The sequence below is a fragment of the Coregonus lavaretus genome (genome assembly GCF_964263955.1).
Source record: "Coregonus lavaretus genome assembly, chromosome: 6".
Taxonomy (NCBI): domain Eukaryota; kingdom Metazoa; phylum Chordata; class Actinopteri; order Salmoniformes; family Salmonidae; genus Coregonus; species Coregonus lavaretus.
In genome coordinates, this window is record NC_139993.1 from 46,532,374 (window position 1) to 46,550,499 (window position 18,126).

Genomic DNA, 18,126 nt, shown 5'->3' on the forward strand with positions numbered 1-18,126 from the left:
GTTGGTTGACGACAGCAGCAGGTACACATGGAGGGATGAGATGATCAGTGTGTTGTCCGGACATCATGATTATATTAGAGTCTAGAATACTTAGAGAACCACTTACTGCTAGTTTTTCCATTTGCTAAGCAAGAGGGTGAGCAGGTCACAAAAACAACAAACAAAATGGGAAGAGAGAAAGACCAAGAATTAGTGAGCCTTCACATCGCAACCCTGATACAGTGACCTGACAGGAGTAACAACCACTCCATCCTTACACCTGTTCCCAGGTCAGGGGGGCTCAGTCCCAACAGTGGTTCTTAGAGAACACAGCTCACATCAGCTGGTCTAGGATCAGTGTGTTCAAGTCAAAGCAGTGTAGAAATACAGACAGAAAACAAAGAGAGGATGTAGACAGTGAGAGAAGGGGGACAGAGATAATCTGAAGAAAAGAGAGCGTGTGGAGAACAGTGGGAGGGGGTTAAGTAGAAGAGAACAGTGAATGAGTAGGTGCTCCTCTGCTGATCACAGTACAACAGAGCTTTAGTCTGTAATAGCTCCTCTTTCACAGCCAAGTATGTCCTCTGACCTGAAAGAGAGGGGGAGAGGGAGGGGAGCAAGCAGAAATCTATAACCTCCAGCAGTGTGGTCAGAATACTAAACAATATCAAGGGACAGGAGAAGGCCGCACAGTAGGGGCACTCGGCTGACCTCAGATCAGCTACAGTGCATTCGGAAAGTATTCAGACCCCTTGACTTTTTCCACATTTTGTTACATTTCAGCATTATTCTAAAACCGATTTTGTCAATACCCCATAATGACAAAGCAAAAACTGTTTTTTTGAACATTTTGCAAATGTATTAAAAATAAAAAATGGAAATTTGACATTTACATAAGTATTCAGACCCTTTACTCAGTACTTTGTTGAAGCATCTGGCAGTGATTACAGCCTCAAGTCTTGTTGGGTATGACGCTACAAGCTTTGCACACCTGTACTTGGGGAGTTTCTCCCATTCTTCTCTGCAGATCCTCTCAAACTCTGTCAGGTTCGATGGGGCGGGTCGCAGCACAGCTATTTTCAGGTCTCTCCAGAGATGTTAGATCGGGTTCAAGTCCGGGCTCTGGCTGGGCCACTCAAGGACATTCAGAGACTTGTCCTGAAGCCACTCCTCCTTTGTCTTGGCTGTGTGCTTAGGGTCGTTGTCCTGTTCGAAGTTGAACCTTAGCCCCAGTCTGAGGTCCTGAGCGCTCTGGAGCAAGTTTTCATCAAGGATCTCTCTGTACTTTGCTCCGTTCATTTTTCCCCTTGATCCTGACTAGTCTCCCAGTCCCTGCCGCTGAAAAACATCCCCACAGCATGATGCTGCCACCACCATGCTTCACCGTAGGGATGGTGCCAGGTTTCCTCCAGATGTGACGCTTGGCATTGAGGCCAAAGAGTTCAATCTTGTTTTTATCAGACCAGAGAATCTTGTTTCTCATGGTATGAGAGTCCTTTAGGCAAACTCCAAGCGAGCTGTATTGTGCCTTTTATTGAGGAGTGGCTTCCGTCTGGCCATTCTACCATAAAGGCCTGATTGGTGGTGTGCTGCAGAGACGGTTGTCCTTCTGGTAGGTTCTCCCATCTCCACAGAGGACCTCTGGAGCTCTGTCAGAGTGACCATTGGGTTCTTGGTCTCCCCCGATTGCTCAGTTTAGCCGGGCGGCCAAACTTCTTCCATTTAAGAATGATGAGGCCACTGTGTTTTTGGTGACCTTCAATGCTGCAGAAATGTTTTGGTACCCTTCCCCAGATCTGTGCCTCGAGACAATCCTGTCTCGGAGCTCTACGGACAATTCATTTCAAATTAAATCAAATCAAATTGTATTGGTCACATGCGCCGAATACAACAGGTGCAGACATTACAGTGAAATGCTTACTTACAGCCCTTAACCAACAGTGCATTTATTTTAAACAAAAAAGTAAGAATAAAACAACAAAAAAGTGTTGAGAAAAAAAGAGCAGAAGTAAAATAAAGTGACAGTAGGGAGGCTATATATACAATAAAATAAAGTGACAGTAGGGAGGCTATATATACAGGGGGGTACCGTTGCATAGTCAATGTGCGGGGGCACCGGCTAGTTGAGGTAGTTGAGGTAATATGTACATGTGGGTAGAGTTAAAGTGACTATGCATAAATACTTAACAGAGTAGCAGCAGCGTAAAAAGGATGGGGTGGGGGGGCAGTGCAAATAGTCCGGGTAACCATGATTAGCTGTTCAGGAGTCTTATGGCTTGGGGGTAGAAGCTGTTGAGAAGTCTTTTGGACCTAGACTTGGCACTCCGGTACCGCTTGCCGTGCGGTAGCAGAGAGAACAGTCTATGATTAGGGTGACTGGAGTCTTTGACAATTTTGAGGGCCTTCCTCTGAACTCCTGGCTTGGTTTTTGCTCTGACATGCACTGTCAACTGTGGGACCTTACATAGACAGGTTAGCACCTTTCCAAATCATGTCCAATCAATTGAATTTACCACAGTTGGACTCCAATCAAGTTGTAGAAACATCAAGGATGATCAATGGAAACAGGATGCACCGGAGCTCAATTTCGAGTCTCATAGCAAAGAGTGAATACTTATGTAAATAAGGTATTTCTGTTTTTGATTTTTAATAAATTTACTAAGATTTCTAAAAACCTGTTTTTGCTTTGATGAGTAAAACAAAATAATTGAATCAATTTTAGAATAAGGCTGTAACAAAATGTGGAAAAAGTCAAGGGGTCTGAATACTTTCCGAATGCACTGTACATCTACCATGATGAGCTGAAGTAATACTGGCTTTAGGACCAGTGGCCAAAGGATGTGTAAGACAGACTGTTTATGTCTCCTTTGAGGCTCTAATTATATCAATGAGCTTGTAGGAAATTAAAATATTTTGTTGAGGATGAGAGGGGATATAAATGCATTTTCTCGGAGAACAAAATGTTTCAATAGGCACGTTCCCATGCTTATCGAGTGTTTGATTGCATTAGAAAAGGCACACATGAAAACAAAACAGACTTTGTAGTCACATTTTTCTACACGTAACAATGCTGTGTTCAGATGTGTGTGGGTTAGTCATACCTGTGCCTGAGTGTTGGGTCGTTGGTTGCCATCTTTGTTGCCAAACGTCTTCCTGCAGTTCTCCAGCCACTGTAGGGATGGGATAAGGGAGGAAGGGAGAGAGAGAATACATCATGAGATTGATACCAGTCTATGCAAGTCTTTTTTCTTCGAAGTGTGTGTGTGTTGGGGTTGGGTGGGTGGGTGGGGGAGTTGGGTAGATTTAATAAGAGTGCTGTACTTAGCGAATTACAGAGGGTCTGTTCTAGTGCAGCGGGGCGGAGATCAATCCTCCAGGGACCGCACCCGTCTCATTCAATTAGCGCCCCAGCATCCCCAAGCTCTGTCTGCATCCCTCTCTCTCTCTCTCGCAATCACATCTGTCCTCTTTACCTCTTCCTCCCCCCATCTCTCCTTCCTCCCCTCCTTTCATTCCCTCTAACTGATTTAGGAGCGCCAGGGGATATTTTTAGCCCGTCAGCAGGGGATGTCGCTAGTAATGTGGACGCTAAAGGACGCTAAATCCACTCATATCCTCCCTGTGATTCAATGGCTGACCCAACGATGAGACACCCAACCCATTTACCTCCTTATGACTCAGCTCATTGTCTCTGTTCTGTTCTCTCAGCCTCTTCCTCCCTGATCTGGAGAGGAAATTTGGCGTAATCTAGAGCCTCATTGAGCCTTCCTCACTAGGAATGAGAGGCCATTGAAGTACCACCAGTGGTCTGGTGCAGGGATGGTCTGAATACAGGTATGCGGTATGATCATTAGCCATAATTGGATGGAATAAGGATGTGGGATTGTGTAATCTAGGGGTTCAGGAAACGGTAGGTAAGAGTGTACTGTAGCTAGGGATGAGAGTATGTACTGTATAGCTGAAAATGAGGATGAGATGGAGAGCTCACCTCCTCGGCCGCCTCCCTCTTGCCATTGTAGGTGTCCAGGTGTTCCTGTAACTCCAGCACACTAAACTTCAGAGTCTCCAGCAGTCCACATGAGACCAACTAAGACACAGACAGACCCGACAACACACATTCAATAAATACAGTACCTAACATCCAAGTTGGACCAAACTTTTTTCTAACAATAGCTAGGTTTCTGTCCAATTGGCAACAGATTTTCATGCGAATATTCTAAAATCTGCATAAAGAAAATATGTGCATTTTCCCTCCAGTGGTGTGTTTCCACCAAACGGACTTGTTGCGGACAAAAATCAGTCTGTGATGACATAGTGCACACAAAATGTACTTTTTCGCTTAAGTGTGTAATACCTTGCTAAAACCACGTATAGAGTTTATTTGTTATAATTCATTGGTATTAGATTTAAAAGGTGATCGAATAGCTCCTGATTTGTAATGTCATTAATGCATTTATTTTGAAGCAATGTTTAATATTTTTTTTACAAGTGAATAGGTTGGTTTACTTTTAAGTTTAAGTTTCCCACGTATCTCGTTAAAGTTTTGACCAATGAGGTAACTTTTTAAGTTGTGGCCAATGGGAGAGTGGACTGGTTGCTGGGAAAGAAAAGAGAGGGGAAAGGTTGAAAGAAGGGAGAGGAGAGACGTTAGTGGGGTTGGTGAAAGAAAAACGACCAAAGGAAACGATAAAGAGAGAACAAAACCATACCTACAGAGTTTTTTTTAAGGGAAATCCTGATTTTGTTAAGGTCTTTCTTATTTAGTTAAGAAAGACCTAGTGGAGACTGAAGCTGCCGTCGCATTGTGGAGACATTCGACATCCTAGAGGTTAGCCTAGCATTGTGCAAGACTTGGAGAGAATTGCTTGTGACGATCAACGAGTTCGGGTTTCCAACAGATGTCTGTTGCTGCTACCGAGTACTGGCTGCATTGATAGCTGTGTTCGCTGTGGATCTTGTGAGGACACCTGCACGGAACTACTATATTTTGCTGAGGCATTATCTACAAGTAGTGAGTAACTACAAATGTGGGGTGGACTTCGGGACTTTATGTATGCCTTCATTTTTTTTTTTAGCTCCAACACGCGCCCAGGGTTTAAGCAAGCTTGCAAATAATTTGGACATGGGTTGTGGAAGAATCATTGGGGTTTATTATTTTTATTTCTTCTGATGTGATACATTGAAAATTTGATTAATATAGATCTTGAACCTTATGTCTGTTATATTGGTGGAGTCATTTACTGTTTCAGTTTCATTTAATGCATGGGAAAGCATATCCTTATAATAATAACCAAGTCTATAATCATTCTATCTGAAGTTAATACCCTATTTGTCATTCACCCTAGCAAGTTTACAATAGGGATTCTTATTGGAGATGTCCTTCTCACCTAATATCCCATGCTGTTCAGATATTCTAAATAAGGTAATATTGTGAGAGTCAAATTTGAGCCTGGTGAGAGGGTTACAAGTGTATCTTATCCATTTTATACTTCACATAGAATTGTGAGATATAGATCTGTCATTCTCATTGAAAGCAAGTGTAAGAAGTGGTAGATATGTTCTATGTGCATTATTTCTATGCTTCCTGGTCTTAAGTGTTTTTGTCTTTTACTTTTGGTTTTGTACATCAGCTTCAAACAGCTGAAAATAGAATATTTTTGGTTATTGAAAATATATTTCACAGTGGTTTAGACGGTACAATGATTCTCTACACTATACTAGCTTATTTTGTCACAAACTGAAATTAGGCGAACTATTCGAATTTTAGCAACCAGGAAATGGCGGAGCGATTTCTGCATATTGCACCTTTAACTGCCCACAAAACCAACATTTAGCAGAAGGATCTTACGGATCTGGAAAGATTCTGTATGAAAGAATGGTCCAAGATCCCTTCCAATGTGCTCTCCAATCTTATAAAGCATTTAAGAAAAAGGCTCAATAGCTAGGACAGATTTTCATGCAAATATAAAAAAATCTGCATAAAGAAAATATGCAAATTGTCTTCTTTTTTATGGGGGGGGGGGGGGGGTAGAAGGATTACTTTATACTATTCCAGGTATTCCTTAAAGAGGTAGGGTTTCAAGTGTCTCCGGAAGGTGGTTAGTGACTCCGCTGTCCTTGCGTCGTGGGGGAGCTTGTTCCACCATTGGGGTGCCAGAGCAGCGAATAGCTTTGACTGGGCTGAGCGGGAACTGTGCTTCCGTAGAGGTAGGGGAGCTAGCAGGCCAGAGGTGGATGAATGTCAAGTCACCAGAATAAGACCCTCAATATTTATAGTAAAGGAGCATCAGGCTCATCACCGTGCACTTTCACCACCCCTGTGAAGTTCATCATAATTTATTTAATCTGTAGCCTAATAAACTGCATGGTTTCCAGAGTCGTAGTGGGAGGACCACACAGCATATCATCGCGTGACAACTTTACTTCGATATGATGGTTATTATATCAATATTAACACAAAGGCGTTCCACCGCCATTTCTCACATAATTAATTTTACCAACAAAAATATCACCATGTCAAACGAACGAATTCTGTCGGCATTTACAGTGGGGAAACAAAGTATTTAGTCAGCCACCAATTGTGCAAGTTCTCCCACTTAAAAAGATGAGGCCTGTAATTTTCATCATAGGTACACGTCAACTATGACAGACAAAATGAGAAGAAGAAAAAATCCTGAAAATCACATTGTAGGATTTTTAATGAATTTATTTGCAAATTATGGTGGAAAATAAGTATTTGGTCAATAACAAAAGTTTCTCAATACTTTGTTATATACCCTTTGTTGGCAATGACACAGGTCAAACGTTTTCTGTAAGTCTTCACAAGGTTTTCACACACTGTTGCTGGTATTTTGGCCCATTCCTCCATGCAGATCTCCTCTAGAGCAGTGATGTTTTGGGGCTGTCGCTGGGCAACACGGACTTTCAACTCCCTCCAAAGATTTTCTATGGGGTTGAGATCTGGAGACTGGCTAGGCCACTCCAGGACCTTGAAATGCTTCTTACGAAGCCACTCCTTCGTTGCCCGGGCGGTTTGTTTGGGATCATTGTCATGCTGAAAGACCCAGCCACGTTTCATCTTCAATGCCCTTGCTGATGGAAGGAGGTTTTCACTCAAAATCTCACGATACATGGCCCCATTCATTCTTTCCTTTACACGGATCAGTTGTCCTGGTCCCTTTGCAGAAAAACAGCCCCAAAGCATGACGTTTCCACCCCCATGCTTCACAGTAGGTATGGTGTTCTTTGGATGCAACTCAGCATTCTTTGTCCTCCAAACACGACGAGTTGAGTTTTTACCAAAAAGTTCTATTTTGGTTTCATCTGACCATATGACATTCTCCCAATCCTCTTCTGGATCATCCAAATGCACTCTAGCAAACTTCAGACGGGCCTGGACATGTACTGGCTTAAGCAGGTGGACACGTCTGGCACTGCAGGATTTGAGTCCCTGGCGGCGTAGTGTGTTACTGATGGTAGGCTTTGTTACTTTGGTCCCCCCGTGTGGTTCTGGGATTTTTGCTCACCGTTCTTGTGATCATTTTGACCCCACGGGGTGAGATCTTGCGTGGAGCCCCAGATCGAGGGAGATTATCAGTGGTCTTGTATGTCTTCCATTTCCTAATAATTGCTCCCACAGTTGATTTCTTCAAACCAAGCTGCTTACCTATTGCAGATTCAGTCTTCCCAGCCTGGTGCAGGTCTACAATTTTGTTTCTGGTGTCCTTTGACAGCTCTTTGGTCTTGGCCATAGTGGAGTTTGGAGTGTGACTGTTTGAGGTTGTGGACAGGTGTCTTTTATACTGATAACAAGTTCAAACAGGTGCCATTAATACAGGTAACGAGTGGAGGACAGAGGAGCCTCTTAAAGAAGAAGTTACAGGTCTGTGAGAGCCAGAAATCTTGCTTGTTTGTAGGTGACCAAATACTTATTTTCCACCATAATTTGCAAATAAATTCATTAAAAATCCTACAATGTGATTTTCTGGGAAACATTTTCTCAATTTGTCTGTCATAGTTGACGTGTCCCTATGATGAAAATTACAGGCCTCTCATCTTTTTAAGTGGGAGAACATGCACAATTGGTGGCTGACTAAATACTTTTTTCCCCCACTGTATACAATTTTACTGAAACTTAATGTTTCCATCACAGCTGTTGTTTTAGAAGTATAAAATAATATTTAAAAAAAATGTTGAGCATACAATATAGCTCAGTATTTTTATTATTTATTTTATACAGCCTTTTTTTGCTCATCTTTATCAAGGGATCCAATAATTCGGGACCCGTAACACACAGAAATGCAGTGAAAGAATAGTGTTTTATGTCACAATTTTGGACAAATTTGTCAAGACACGAACCATGAGAAAGGGTTGAAAAAGAAATATGTATACTATACACGTAGATATATGTAGCCATGTTCCCCCCTTATATCTTAAATGTAACGACATGAAAAGGCAGATTATTATCAATAGCTGTAAATAGGTTGTCCACCGCAGGAAACCCTCCCTGGTACCCTAGTTTATAGAAAGACCCTTATACTGTCCATCATGCAATATGCATAACATGAAATTGCATGCATAACAAGCACGGCTAATATAATATAACTACTGCTATCGCTAAAAATATCTTAACAAGCATGCTACAATTAGCTTTGTCATTGTTCCCTTTTGCAACCAGAGAGATTACGCAATATAATCTTTAGATTATTAAGGAAGTTGTCATCTTTGGGTTAGCAGGGCAGACTCACCGTCTCAGCATCCAACAGCACCGTGGGGCACTGGGAGCGCGAGGTCATGACCTCTAAGGAGCTGAGGAACTGGTTCCCCATTCGCTGCAGCCTCTCTCCCAGGAAACGCACTGACGAGTGGGTGATGGCACCAAACTTTCTCTGCATGCTCTGCAGACACCAAGACAACAACACAGTCAACAGAGCAAACACACACGACAAATACACAGTGTACAAAACATTAAGAACACCTTCCTAATATTGACTTGCACCCCCTTTTGCCCTCAGAACAGCCTCAATTCGTCGGGGCATGGACTCTACAAGGTGTCGAAACCATTGTTGATACACATGGGAAACTGTTGAGCATAAAAAACCCAGTTGCAGTTGCAGTTCTTGACACAAACCGGTGTGCCTGGCACCTACTACCATACCCCGTTCAAAGGCACTCTTGCCCATTCACCCTCTGAATGGCACACATACACAATCCATGTCTAAATTGTCTCAAGGCTTAAAAATCTTTCTTTAACCTGTCTTCTCCCCGTCACCTACACTGATTGAAGTGGATTTAACAAGTGACATCAATAAGGGATCATAGCTTTCACCTGAATTCACCTGGTCAGTCTGTCATAGAAAGAGCAGGTGTTCTTAATATTTTGTACACTCAGTGTACATACAGTACAAAACAAAAATAAACACAGAAAACATACACTAAATATAGCCTACTCCTCCTCCTCTCTCACCTTAAATAGTCGTGAGAACACATGGAAGGTGTACACTGCAGAGGACCCATCCGTGTCCGACAACATCTGGTTGACATGGACACGCCAAGCATCCTCCTCATCCTCATAGGCAACAGGCTGGAAAGCTGCCAGGATGGCAGAGAGGAAGGGTGAGGGGGGAGGAGAGGCCTGGATCTCTTGGAAACCATCCTGATCGCCCTCATCTTGACTGAAAATATAAACACACAGGATCTGTTTCAGTACTACTGACATACACACAGGATTCACCTCATTCTGAAGGCACAAGCACACACACACACACACACACACACACACCCTAGCTCTGACTGCAACCAAAACAACCACTCTCTCTATAAACACACACACATCTCTCTCACCCTCCTCTCTCTGATCCTCTCTCACTGCAGATGTTTTTGCTGCAGTGTTGTTTCAGCAGAGATCTACTTCAGAGCCAGAGCAGACAACACATGGCGCTTTACCATCTTAACACACAAACGCACTCGCACCCTGATACTCACAGGCCTGTGGGACCAAACAGCCTGATGAAGCAGACAGAGTAGAAGTATCTGATGCCTGTGCTGCCGAGCGCTGTGGAGGACACAGTCTTCATCCTCATCCTCACCTTAACTAGCGCCTCTCCCTCACTCTCTCTGCCTGCCTCTCTGCAGCACGGTAACACAGCGTCTCTCTGCAAGCTGCGCTAGCCTGCCTAGAACACTGCACTACCGTACCGTCCCACAAAGGACTACAGAGCAGAGCTCTGAGCCCAGAATCTGACACACATATACGCAGCAACACAGAGCAAGGCCCCAACCAGCCTTCTGCTGATTTAAGCTTTCTGGCTAGCACGCACATCATACGCACATCATACGCACATCATGCACGCGCACACGCAGCACAGCCCTTTTGTTTTCCGGGGGAGGATCATTTGGAGTACTGCCATTCCCTCCAGCGATCAATCAAACTGCCTGGATTTTGGAGAGGGGGAAAATTCATTTAAGCACGTGTATTGAATGAACAAGCAAGAAGTGTGTGCGTGGTTTCTAAATCTCCGCTAGTTGAATAGAGTTGATTTGTGGCTGCAATGTGACCAGTGTCCTCTAACCAGAGTTGGCCCACCTTGATGAGTGTGTATATAAAAAGGCAAAGAGGAGCCAGAGCTGGCCCACCTTCAGAGAGATGCCCTCAGCTCCCACCCAGCCCAAATGGGAGTAGAGCCAGTGATGAGGTCACCCGTTACAGCAGCTCCAACACAGACCCGACACACACACACAGAGACTCCAACACAGCGTCTTTAGCACATACAATATTTGCTGTCACAGTACCCAGATCCACCACACAACACACACAGGTTGGGAGCACCACAGGGTCAGCCGCAGAGCAATGCCCCTGGAGCAGGTTAGGGGGTAAAGTGGCTTGCTCAAGGGCACATCGGCAGTAGGTGGCACCTGAGATATTAATGCCAGCAATACTCCAGTTGCTGGCTCACTCCCCACAGATTCCGCTTGTCCATATGGTTGTCCACATGCAAGTATGAACTGAAAACAGGTATGCAAATGTAAACAGAATGTCAATCTAGAGACAGGACCAATGTATATCTGCCAATACGTAATTAATAATTTATACACCTGAAGACATACAAACAGATATCTGACTAGAGGCCACAACCACTGCACCTTTGGCCACTGGTACAGGTCATCTGATATTGGACAGTAAAGTCAGTAGAGTAAAGCAGTCTTACCTGGACATATCAGAGAAGTCGGCCTCCTCCTCCTCACATCGTTCGTCCAGCTCCTTCAGCGCCAGCGTCACGTCCTCCTCACACACAGAGCCACAGGGACTGTCTGGGATGGGGGGCAGCAGCAGGGGCAGGGTCATAGGGGAGTCCCCCTCCTCACAGAGGGACCCTGGCGGGGTGTCTAAGGCCGGCAGGCGAGGGGGGGCCGAGTCCAGGTCGTCGTGAGGGTCCTGAGAGTCTGTGAGGTCACACAGCTCAGGGGGGTCCGGGGGCAGTGCGGGGGCACTGCTGCCAAACCCCGTGTCTGTGCTCACGCTGCTGCTCAGCTCGTCTGCCGCCGTCATGCTGACCCCATCCTGAACAACACAGCCAGCAGGAGTTGTTCAGGAGCAGGTTAAATATATAGTATAAACAGTGGTTCTCAAACCTCTCCTCGGGGACCCCCAAGTGTTTCACAATTTTGTTGCAGCCATGAACTAGCTCACCTGATTCACCTATTCAAGGCCTTGCTATGTAGTTGACAAGTTGAATCAGGTGTGCTAGCTCTGGAATATATCAAATACATGGAATTGATGGTGCTCCCCGAGGAGAGGTTTGAAAACCACTGTACTATAACACTACTCACGCAAAATGACACATTCTCTTGAGACCTTACAGTTGCCACAGCAACAGCCCTTCTGAGAATCTCCCTAAGATTCTCCCTAAGAATATCTACTTAACCTTTATCTATGCCTGAAATAGAAACATTACTGGCTTCCTCAATATACACTGCTCAAAAAAAGTAAGGGAACACTTAAACAACACAATGTAACTCCAAGTCAATCACACTTTTGTGAAATCAAACTGTCCACTTAGGAAGCAACACTGATTGACAATACGTGGTTCTGCAGGTGGTGACCACAGACCACTTCTCAGTTCCTATGGTTCCTGGCTGATGTTTTGGTCACTTTTGAATGCTGGCGGTGCTTTCACTCTAGTGGTAGCATGAGACGGAGTCTACAACCCACACAAGTGGCTCAGGTAGTGCAGCTCATCCAGAATGGCACATCTATGCGAGCTGTGGCAAGAAGGTTTGCTGTGTCTGTCAGCGTAGTGTCCAGAGCATGGAGGCGCTACCAGGAGACGTGGACGAGGCCGTAGGAGGGCAACAACCCAGCAGCAGGACCGCTACCTCCGCCTTTGTGCAAGGAGGAGCAGGGGGAGCACTGCCAGAGCCCTGCAAAATGACCTCCAGCAGGCCACAAATGTGCATGTGTCTGCTCAAACGGTCAGAAACAGACTCCATGAGGGTGGTATGAGGGCCCGACGTCCACAGGTGGGGGTTGTGCTTACAGCCCAACACCGTGCAGGACGTTTGGCATTTGCCAGAGAACACCAAGATTGGCAAATTCGCCACTGGCGCCCTGTGCTCTTCACAGATGAAAGCAGGTTCACACTGAGCACATGTGACAGACATGACAGAGTCTGGAGACGCCGTGGAGAACGTTCTGCTGCCTGCAACATCCTCCAGCATGACCGGTTTGGCAGTGGGTCAGTCATGGTGTGGGGTGGCATTTCTTTGGGGGGCCGCACAGCCCTCCATGTGCTCGCCAGAGGTAGCCTGACTGCCATTAGGTACCGAGATGAGATCCTCAGACCCCTTGTGAGACCATATGCTGGTGCGGTTGGCCCTGGGTTCCTCCTAATGCAAGACAATGCTAGACCTCATGTGGCTGGAGTGTGTCAGCAGTTTCTGCAAGAGGAAGGCATTGATGCTATGGACTGGCCCGCCCGTTCCCCAGACCTGAATCCAATTGAGCACATCTGGGACATCATGTCACGCTCCATCCACCAACGCCACGTTGCACCACAGACTGTCCAGGAGTTGGCGGATGCTTTAGTCCAGGACTGGGAGGAGATCCCTCAGGAGACCATCCGCCACCTCATCAGGAGCATGCCCAGGCGTTGTAGGGAGGTCATACAGGCACGTGGAGGCCACACACACACTACTGAGCCTCATTTTGACTTGTTTTAAGAACATTACATCAAAGTTGGATCAGCCTGTAGTGTGGTTTTCCACTTTAATTTTGAGGGTGACTCCAAATCCAGACCTCCATGGGTTGATAAATTTGAATTCCATTGATAATTTTTGTGTGATTTTGTTGTCAGCACATTCAACTATGTAAAGAAAAAAGTATTTAATAAGATTATTTCATTGATTCAGATCTAGGATGTGTTGTTTAAGTGTTCCCTTTATTTATTTGAGCAGTGTATAACATTAAAGAATATAATATTATTCTTAACTATACAAGAGGGAGACTTGGTCAGCATAATTCAAGAGATGGATATTCACTTCACAGTTCATACTCTAAATTTGTGTCTAGAGAAAGGCAAATCAATAAACAGAAGGGCTAATATCAATCTATGGAGCTGGCCTGCCATTAAGAATGTGACCCTCAGGGTAATAAAACACTGACATCATGGCCAGACGACAGGCTGAGAGCTAAAAGGCCTTCAGATAGATGAGATGTGTTGCACTATGACGCAGTCCAAGCCATTTGGATGGATCAAACTACTGATTTATGGATCACAATCAATGACTAGAGTAGTTAAGAAAAATACTAAAATGAGATGAGACAATTATATTTTTGGTCAATAAAAAGGTTTTGACTAGGTTTGTTTTATCGTAAACTACACAGTCGTAAGAAAAGTAGCAGCCAGCTGCTAAGCACAGTAATACTGAAAACTGTCAAATATGACAGTTGAACATAAAGCCACATTGTTACCCAACTGGCAAACTCCTGTGCTGTGTGACAGGGCAGTTATCTGCATTAAAACCACAGTGTGAGTCATATTACAGGAAACAAAAGTCAACGGTGATCATGCAAGGCACGTCCACAGAGGGAGGAGTGGGGAGTACAGGGGGATCTAGAACATCTAATTGAAAGGACTTCTATTTAAGAGTCTAATGCATTAAGGTGAGGAGAGTGTGGCAGGCTGCCAGTGCGTCACTGAGGCACAGTGGCTATATTACGGAACGCTTTTAGGAGTGGGTGGACGTCTGGGCCGTCGTGGAGGGATGAGTAATACTATTGATGGTTTTATCTGGGGCTCATTAAACTAAGACCTGGGCCTGTGATGGGGGAGATGTCCTTGGGCTGATATTGAGATGATGGTTATAAGCAGGGACAGGAATGAGCTCATACGGAAGCTCCATTCACATTACTGGGGAAAAGACTGGTGTTATTTCTCACAGAACGGCCCCCATTGAACATTCCCTGTCTCAGTTTCGTTCATACAATAACCAGGTGTGGGTCCTGTGTCAGTGTGTATGAGACAATCAATTCAAAATGGGATCTTCGGGGACAAACATGAGCAGCATAAACTATCAATACAAAACCTTAAGACAGAACTATACATTCTGTGGAAGAAGTGTTGAGCAAGAGTGCATCCTCACCATGGTTACACAGGTTAGTAGTGGTAGATAATGGATAATAATGGAAGCTGTTAGTGACTGCATGTTAGTATGGTTTACCTGATTGCGTTCCCTGGTTAACTGTGCTCACTGGTTTAATCTAATGCATGTCTCTGTGTTGCTTCACAATGCTCTCTAATGGAGCGGACTTAACTAATTTAGCTCATACTCACACATGGGTCTGCCACGCAGAGTAGGACGCTGGTGTCCAGTGCTCAGTAATTTAACAGTGAGTTCAGTTGAGTGTTCCGGTTCCAAATTGAGAGGTGACGTTTCGGCTGGCCTGAGGTGAGCATTGACAATCTCTCCCCCAATCACACATTTAAGCACCACAAACCAGCCAATCAGAGAAGCAAAAGCTAGCCCACCACAGCACCCACACACCCAGAGCAGCACGACAAGTTGAGAGAAAGAGTTGGAGACGGAGGGAGATGTGAACAGAGAAAGTGCCCCCTACTGCACAACAGGTACAGCTCTCTCCCTAGAGGCAGACAGAGGGAGGAGGCCGCCACCATCTCTCTGTGTGAAACATGAGCGAGACGGAGCGCAGCAGAGGTAGGAAGAGGTTTAAAGAGGAGGATAAGGAGCTAGAAAGAGCCGGAGCACCACAATTTTGTTCTCCCGATTGGTCGCACCTCAGGCAGCTGCCTGGAGTCAGAGCGGGGCATCTCCAGTGCAGGGCTGTCCAGGCGGGGCAGCAGGGCTGTGGTCTCCTCTGACAGGGCACTGCTGGACGACTCCTGGGACTGCTGCAGAGAGTCCACATGATTGGACGTGGCATCGTCCGCAGCAGAGTCACAGTTCATCTGGAGTGAGGGGAGGAAGAGAGAGAGAGAGAAAAAAAAAGGTTAAACTTCTCCATTTAGAACTAGATAGTAAATACAAAATTAAATGAAATCCCCTAATTAAATATCTCCATATTATCTGGTCCTCTGCTCCACGTCTCCAGGATATCTGCTAGTGTACGGTTTAGTTTTTTTAGAATAAGATGTTTACCATTCTAAAAACATGCTATATTCCAGGCATTATTACAATATATCTTTGTTATTTGAAAAGCAATATATTCTCACATTATTCTGCCCGCAAATGAAATGTTGCATGTCATTGTTTAAAAGTTAATAAATATCAGTTTCTGAAGCTAAACATGTTACAGTATTTGGGCCACTAGAGGCAGTCTCACTTGCACAGCGCACTATCAAGAGCAAATGAGGAAGAAGAGGAGAGCATAGACTGAAGAGCAGCTCTAGAATAACAGCTGACTAGCCATTTAGAGCAAAGCAAAGAGTTAGAGAAAGGCAGCCAGAGGTTTGGGTTATTGGGATCATGCTCACAAAGGAACATGCTGTTAATTTGATGCCAGTTGTAACTTGACTAAATACATTTCATGCTATGGACTCCTTTGAGTTTCTTTTTTATGTAGCTAAACACAGTTATTGTGTATGTGAATGAGCTATGTCTGTCTGTGACCTAAACATATCAGAAAGCTGAACTGGACTGATTTTCAGAAGTATAGTTTGGGTCTGTACTTTACTTACCTAAAAAACTAACTTATGGGGGAAGGGGGTACTGGTTTGTGGGTAAGGAGTAAAATGAGGATAGCGGGTCTATGATTGGGGGTGAAGGGGGGGCAGGGAGTGAAATAGTGCCCGTTACCAGCGGAAGCAAGCGTCTAGCCCCTGCCCATAACAGGCACGGTTGTAGCTCTGCAGTAACGCTGCTCAGTGCGTGGACACACACACACACACACACACACACACACACAATGCCAGCGGACTGTGTGAGGAGCATGGGGGCGGGCAGGGACAGGGCCACCCTTGTGATGGGTGAGACTTACTAGGCCAGAGCGGGTGAGAATCTGGCTAGCGCTCAGTACCTCCTCCTCAGACGACTCGTCCGTGTCCTCCTGGTTGGTGAGGTTGAGGCTGGGCGTGCTCCCGGTGTACTGGCACTCCTGCAGGGACGGCGTGTCCCCGTCTCCCTCCCCCTTGTCCATGCTGTCCAGGGAGCGCCTACGCACGCCCCAATTGAAGTTGTCCATGCTCTCCCCCTGCAGGACACCCAAGGAAACAACAGTCAGATACCAGTAGAACTAACTGAAGTTTGAGATAGCGGAGAAAATGTGGATGAATCACAACAGCACAAGTACAAGACCAAACACAAGAAAACACAACAATGTATGCCACTAACACGTCACATCTAAAGAGCTGTGTATGCAGTAATGGGAAGTGGAGGAGATGACACCTATTCTTTCAGGCTGTTTGACCTAATCACTTCAAGTGCAGACTACATTGATCATGAACCAAAAAAGTATTTGTGGCATGCTTCATTGGCTGTCTGTTTCTACACAGACAAAACAGGTGCTTCTACAGGATGACAACAATCACATGACTGACAGAGTGACACCAGGGCAGTTAGGAGGGCAGCTTTAAAAAGCTCCTGCTGGCCCAAACGTACCTGGAACTCCTTGTGGCGGGAAAAGAGAAAAGGTAACAAGTGGGTTAGAAAGAGTAGGTAGTAGGGACAGTTATAGGACATGGAAGAAAAGTCATACCAAGAACTGTACAAACACACACAGATGTTAAGACACACGCTCAGACGTATTTGAGCGCACGATCACACACACACTGAATGAAACCATTTATTGTCACCAATCAACAACATGATCTGAAATGATGGTGCAATAGCAGAGAGACTATTGTAAATGATCCTATACAAGACATTAAAAAGTAAGAGTGTGTGTGTGTGTGTGTGTGTGTGTGTGTGTGTGCGCACAGATGGCTCCTTCTACTGTACAGTAAATCACCCCTCACCTCAGCATCCTCCAGCTCCACGTCCAGGAAATCAAAGTCCTTGAAGACTCCAAACTGCTGCTCACTTCCTGCATCTTCTCCCTGCACATCCTCCTCCCTCACCACCTCCTCCACCGTGGGGATCAGACTGGTCTGCTGGTCACCTGAGTCCAGGTCCTCGTTGGATGAGAACACCACCTAAACACACACAGAGAAAGATAGAACAGTTATGGTAAACGGGTTCAATAACCACATGGAGGGATGGCTGGGATATATTCTGTTGAAGTTGATCACTAGTCATGCTCGCTCACAGTTTGACATGCCAGGTGTCTTACAGAAGGATTCTTGGGAATGCCAGACTCGGGACCACACAGAGAGAGAACGTTCATGAGCTTCTCTCTGGTTCTCCTCTGAAATAAGACGACAATTAAATATTAACAAACAAATAAGACATTTAAACATATCAAACCTCATTGTAACATATCCAATGGCTGTAAGTACCTGAGAGAGTTGAGGCCTCTTCCAGCTGACAGGCACCAGGCCATTGGAGTTGGATCCAGAGGAGGTGGAGGATGTGCTCCGGGTCACAGCGATGACCTGCGGCTTCCCATTCCGCCCTGCAGCTGTGCGCTGGTCCCCGTACTTATGCCCTATGATGGGCGTCTGGGGGTCAAAGGTTACACCAGTTAATAATCTAGAT

The 18,126-nt window shown here is 45.2% G+C and overlaps 1 protein-coding gene across 8 annotated transcripts in view; it reads right to left on the bottom strand.

The window, feature by feature from the left end:
* Nucleotides 1–18,126, bottom strand: part of LOC311131355 (protein furry homolog-like) — a 93,588-nt gene that overhangs the window by 4,042 nt on the left and 71,420 nt on the right. For 3 of the 8 annotated variants that reach the window (XM_084164309.1, XM_084164310.1, XM_084164308.1), the window contains exons 50-59: nucleotides 17,928–18,089; nucleotides 17,738–17,836; nucleotides 17,448–17,624; nucleotides 16,472–16,684; nucleotides 15,273–15,443; nucleotides 11,187–11,539; nucleotides 9,446–9,653; nucleotides 8,727–8,876; nucleotides 3,968–4,066; nucleotides 3,081–3,149 (exon numbers count right to left, since the gene is read on the bottom strand). In XM_084164309.1, coding sequence (XP_084020435.1) covers nucleotides 3,081–3,149; nucleotides 3,968–4,066; nucleotides 8,727–8,876; nucleotides 9,446–9,653; nucleotides 11,187–11,539; nucleotides 15,273–15,443; nucleotides 16,472–16,684; nucleotides 17,448–17,624; nucleotides 17,738–17,836; nucleotides 17,928–18,089 — 1,701 coding nt within the window. The remainder of the gene's footprint in view (nucleotides 1–3,080; nucleotides 3,150–3,967; nucleotides 4,067–8,726; nucleotides 8,877–9,445; nucleotides 9,654–11,186; nucleotides 11,540–15,272; nucleotides 15,444–16,471; nucleotides 16,685–17,447; nucleotides 17,625–17,737; nucleotides 17,837–17,927; nucleotides 18,090–18,126) is intronic. The other 5 variants (XM_084164312.1, XM_084164311.1, XM_084164315.1 and 2 more) reach the window with 3 other exon arrangements.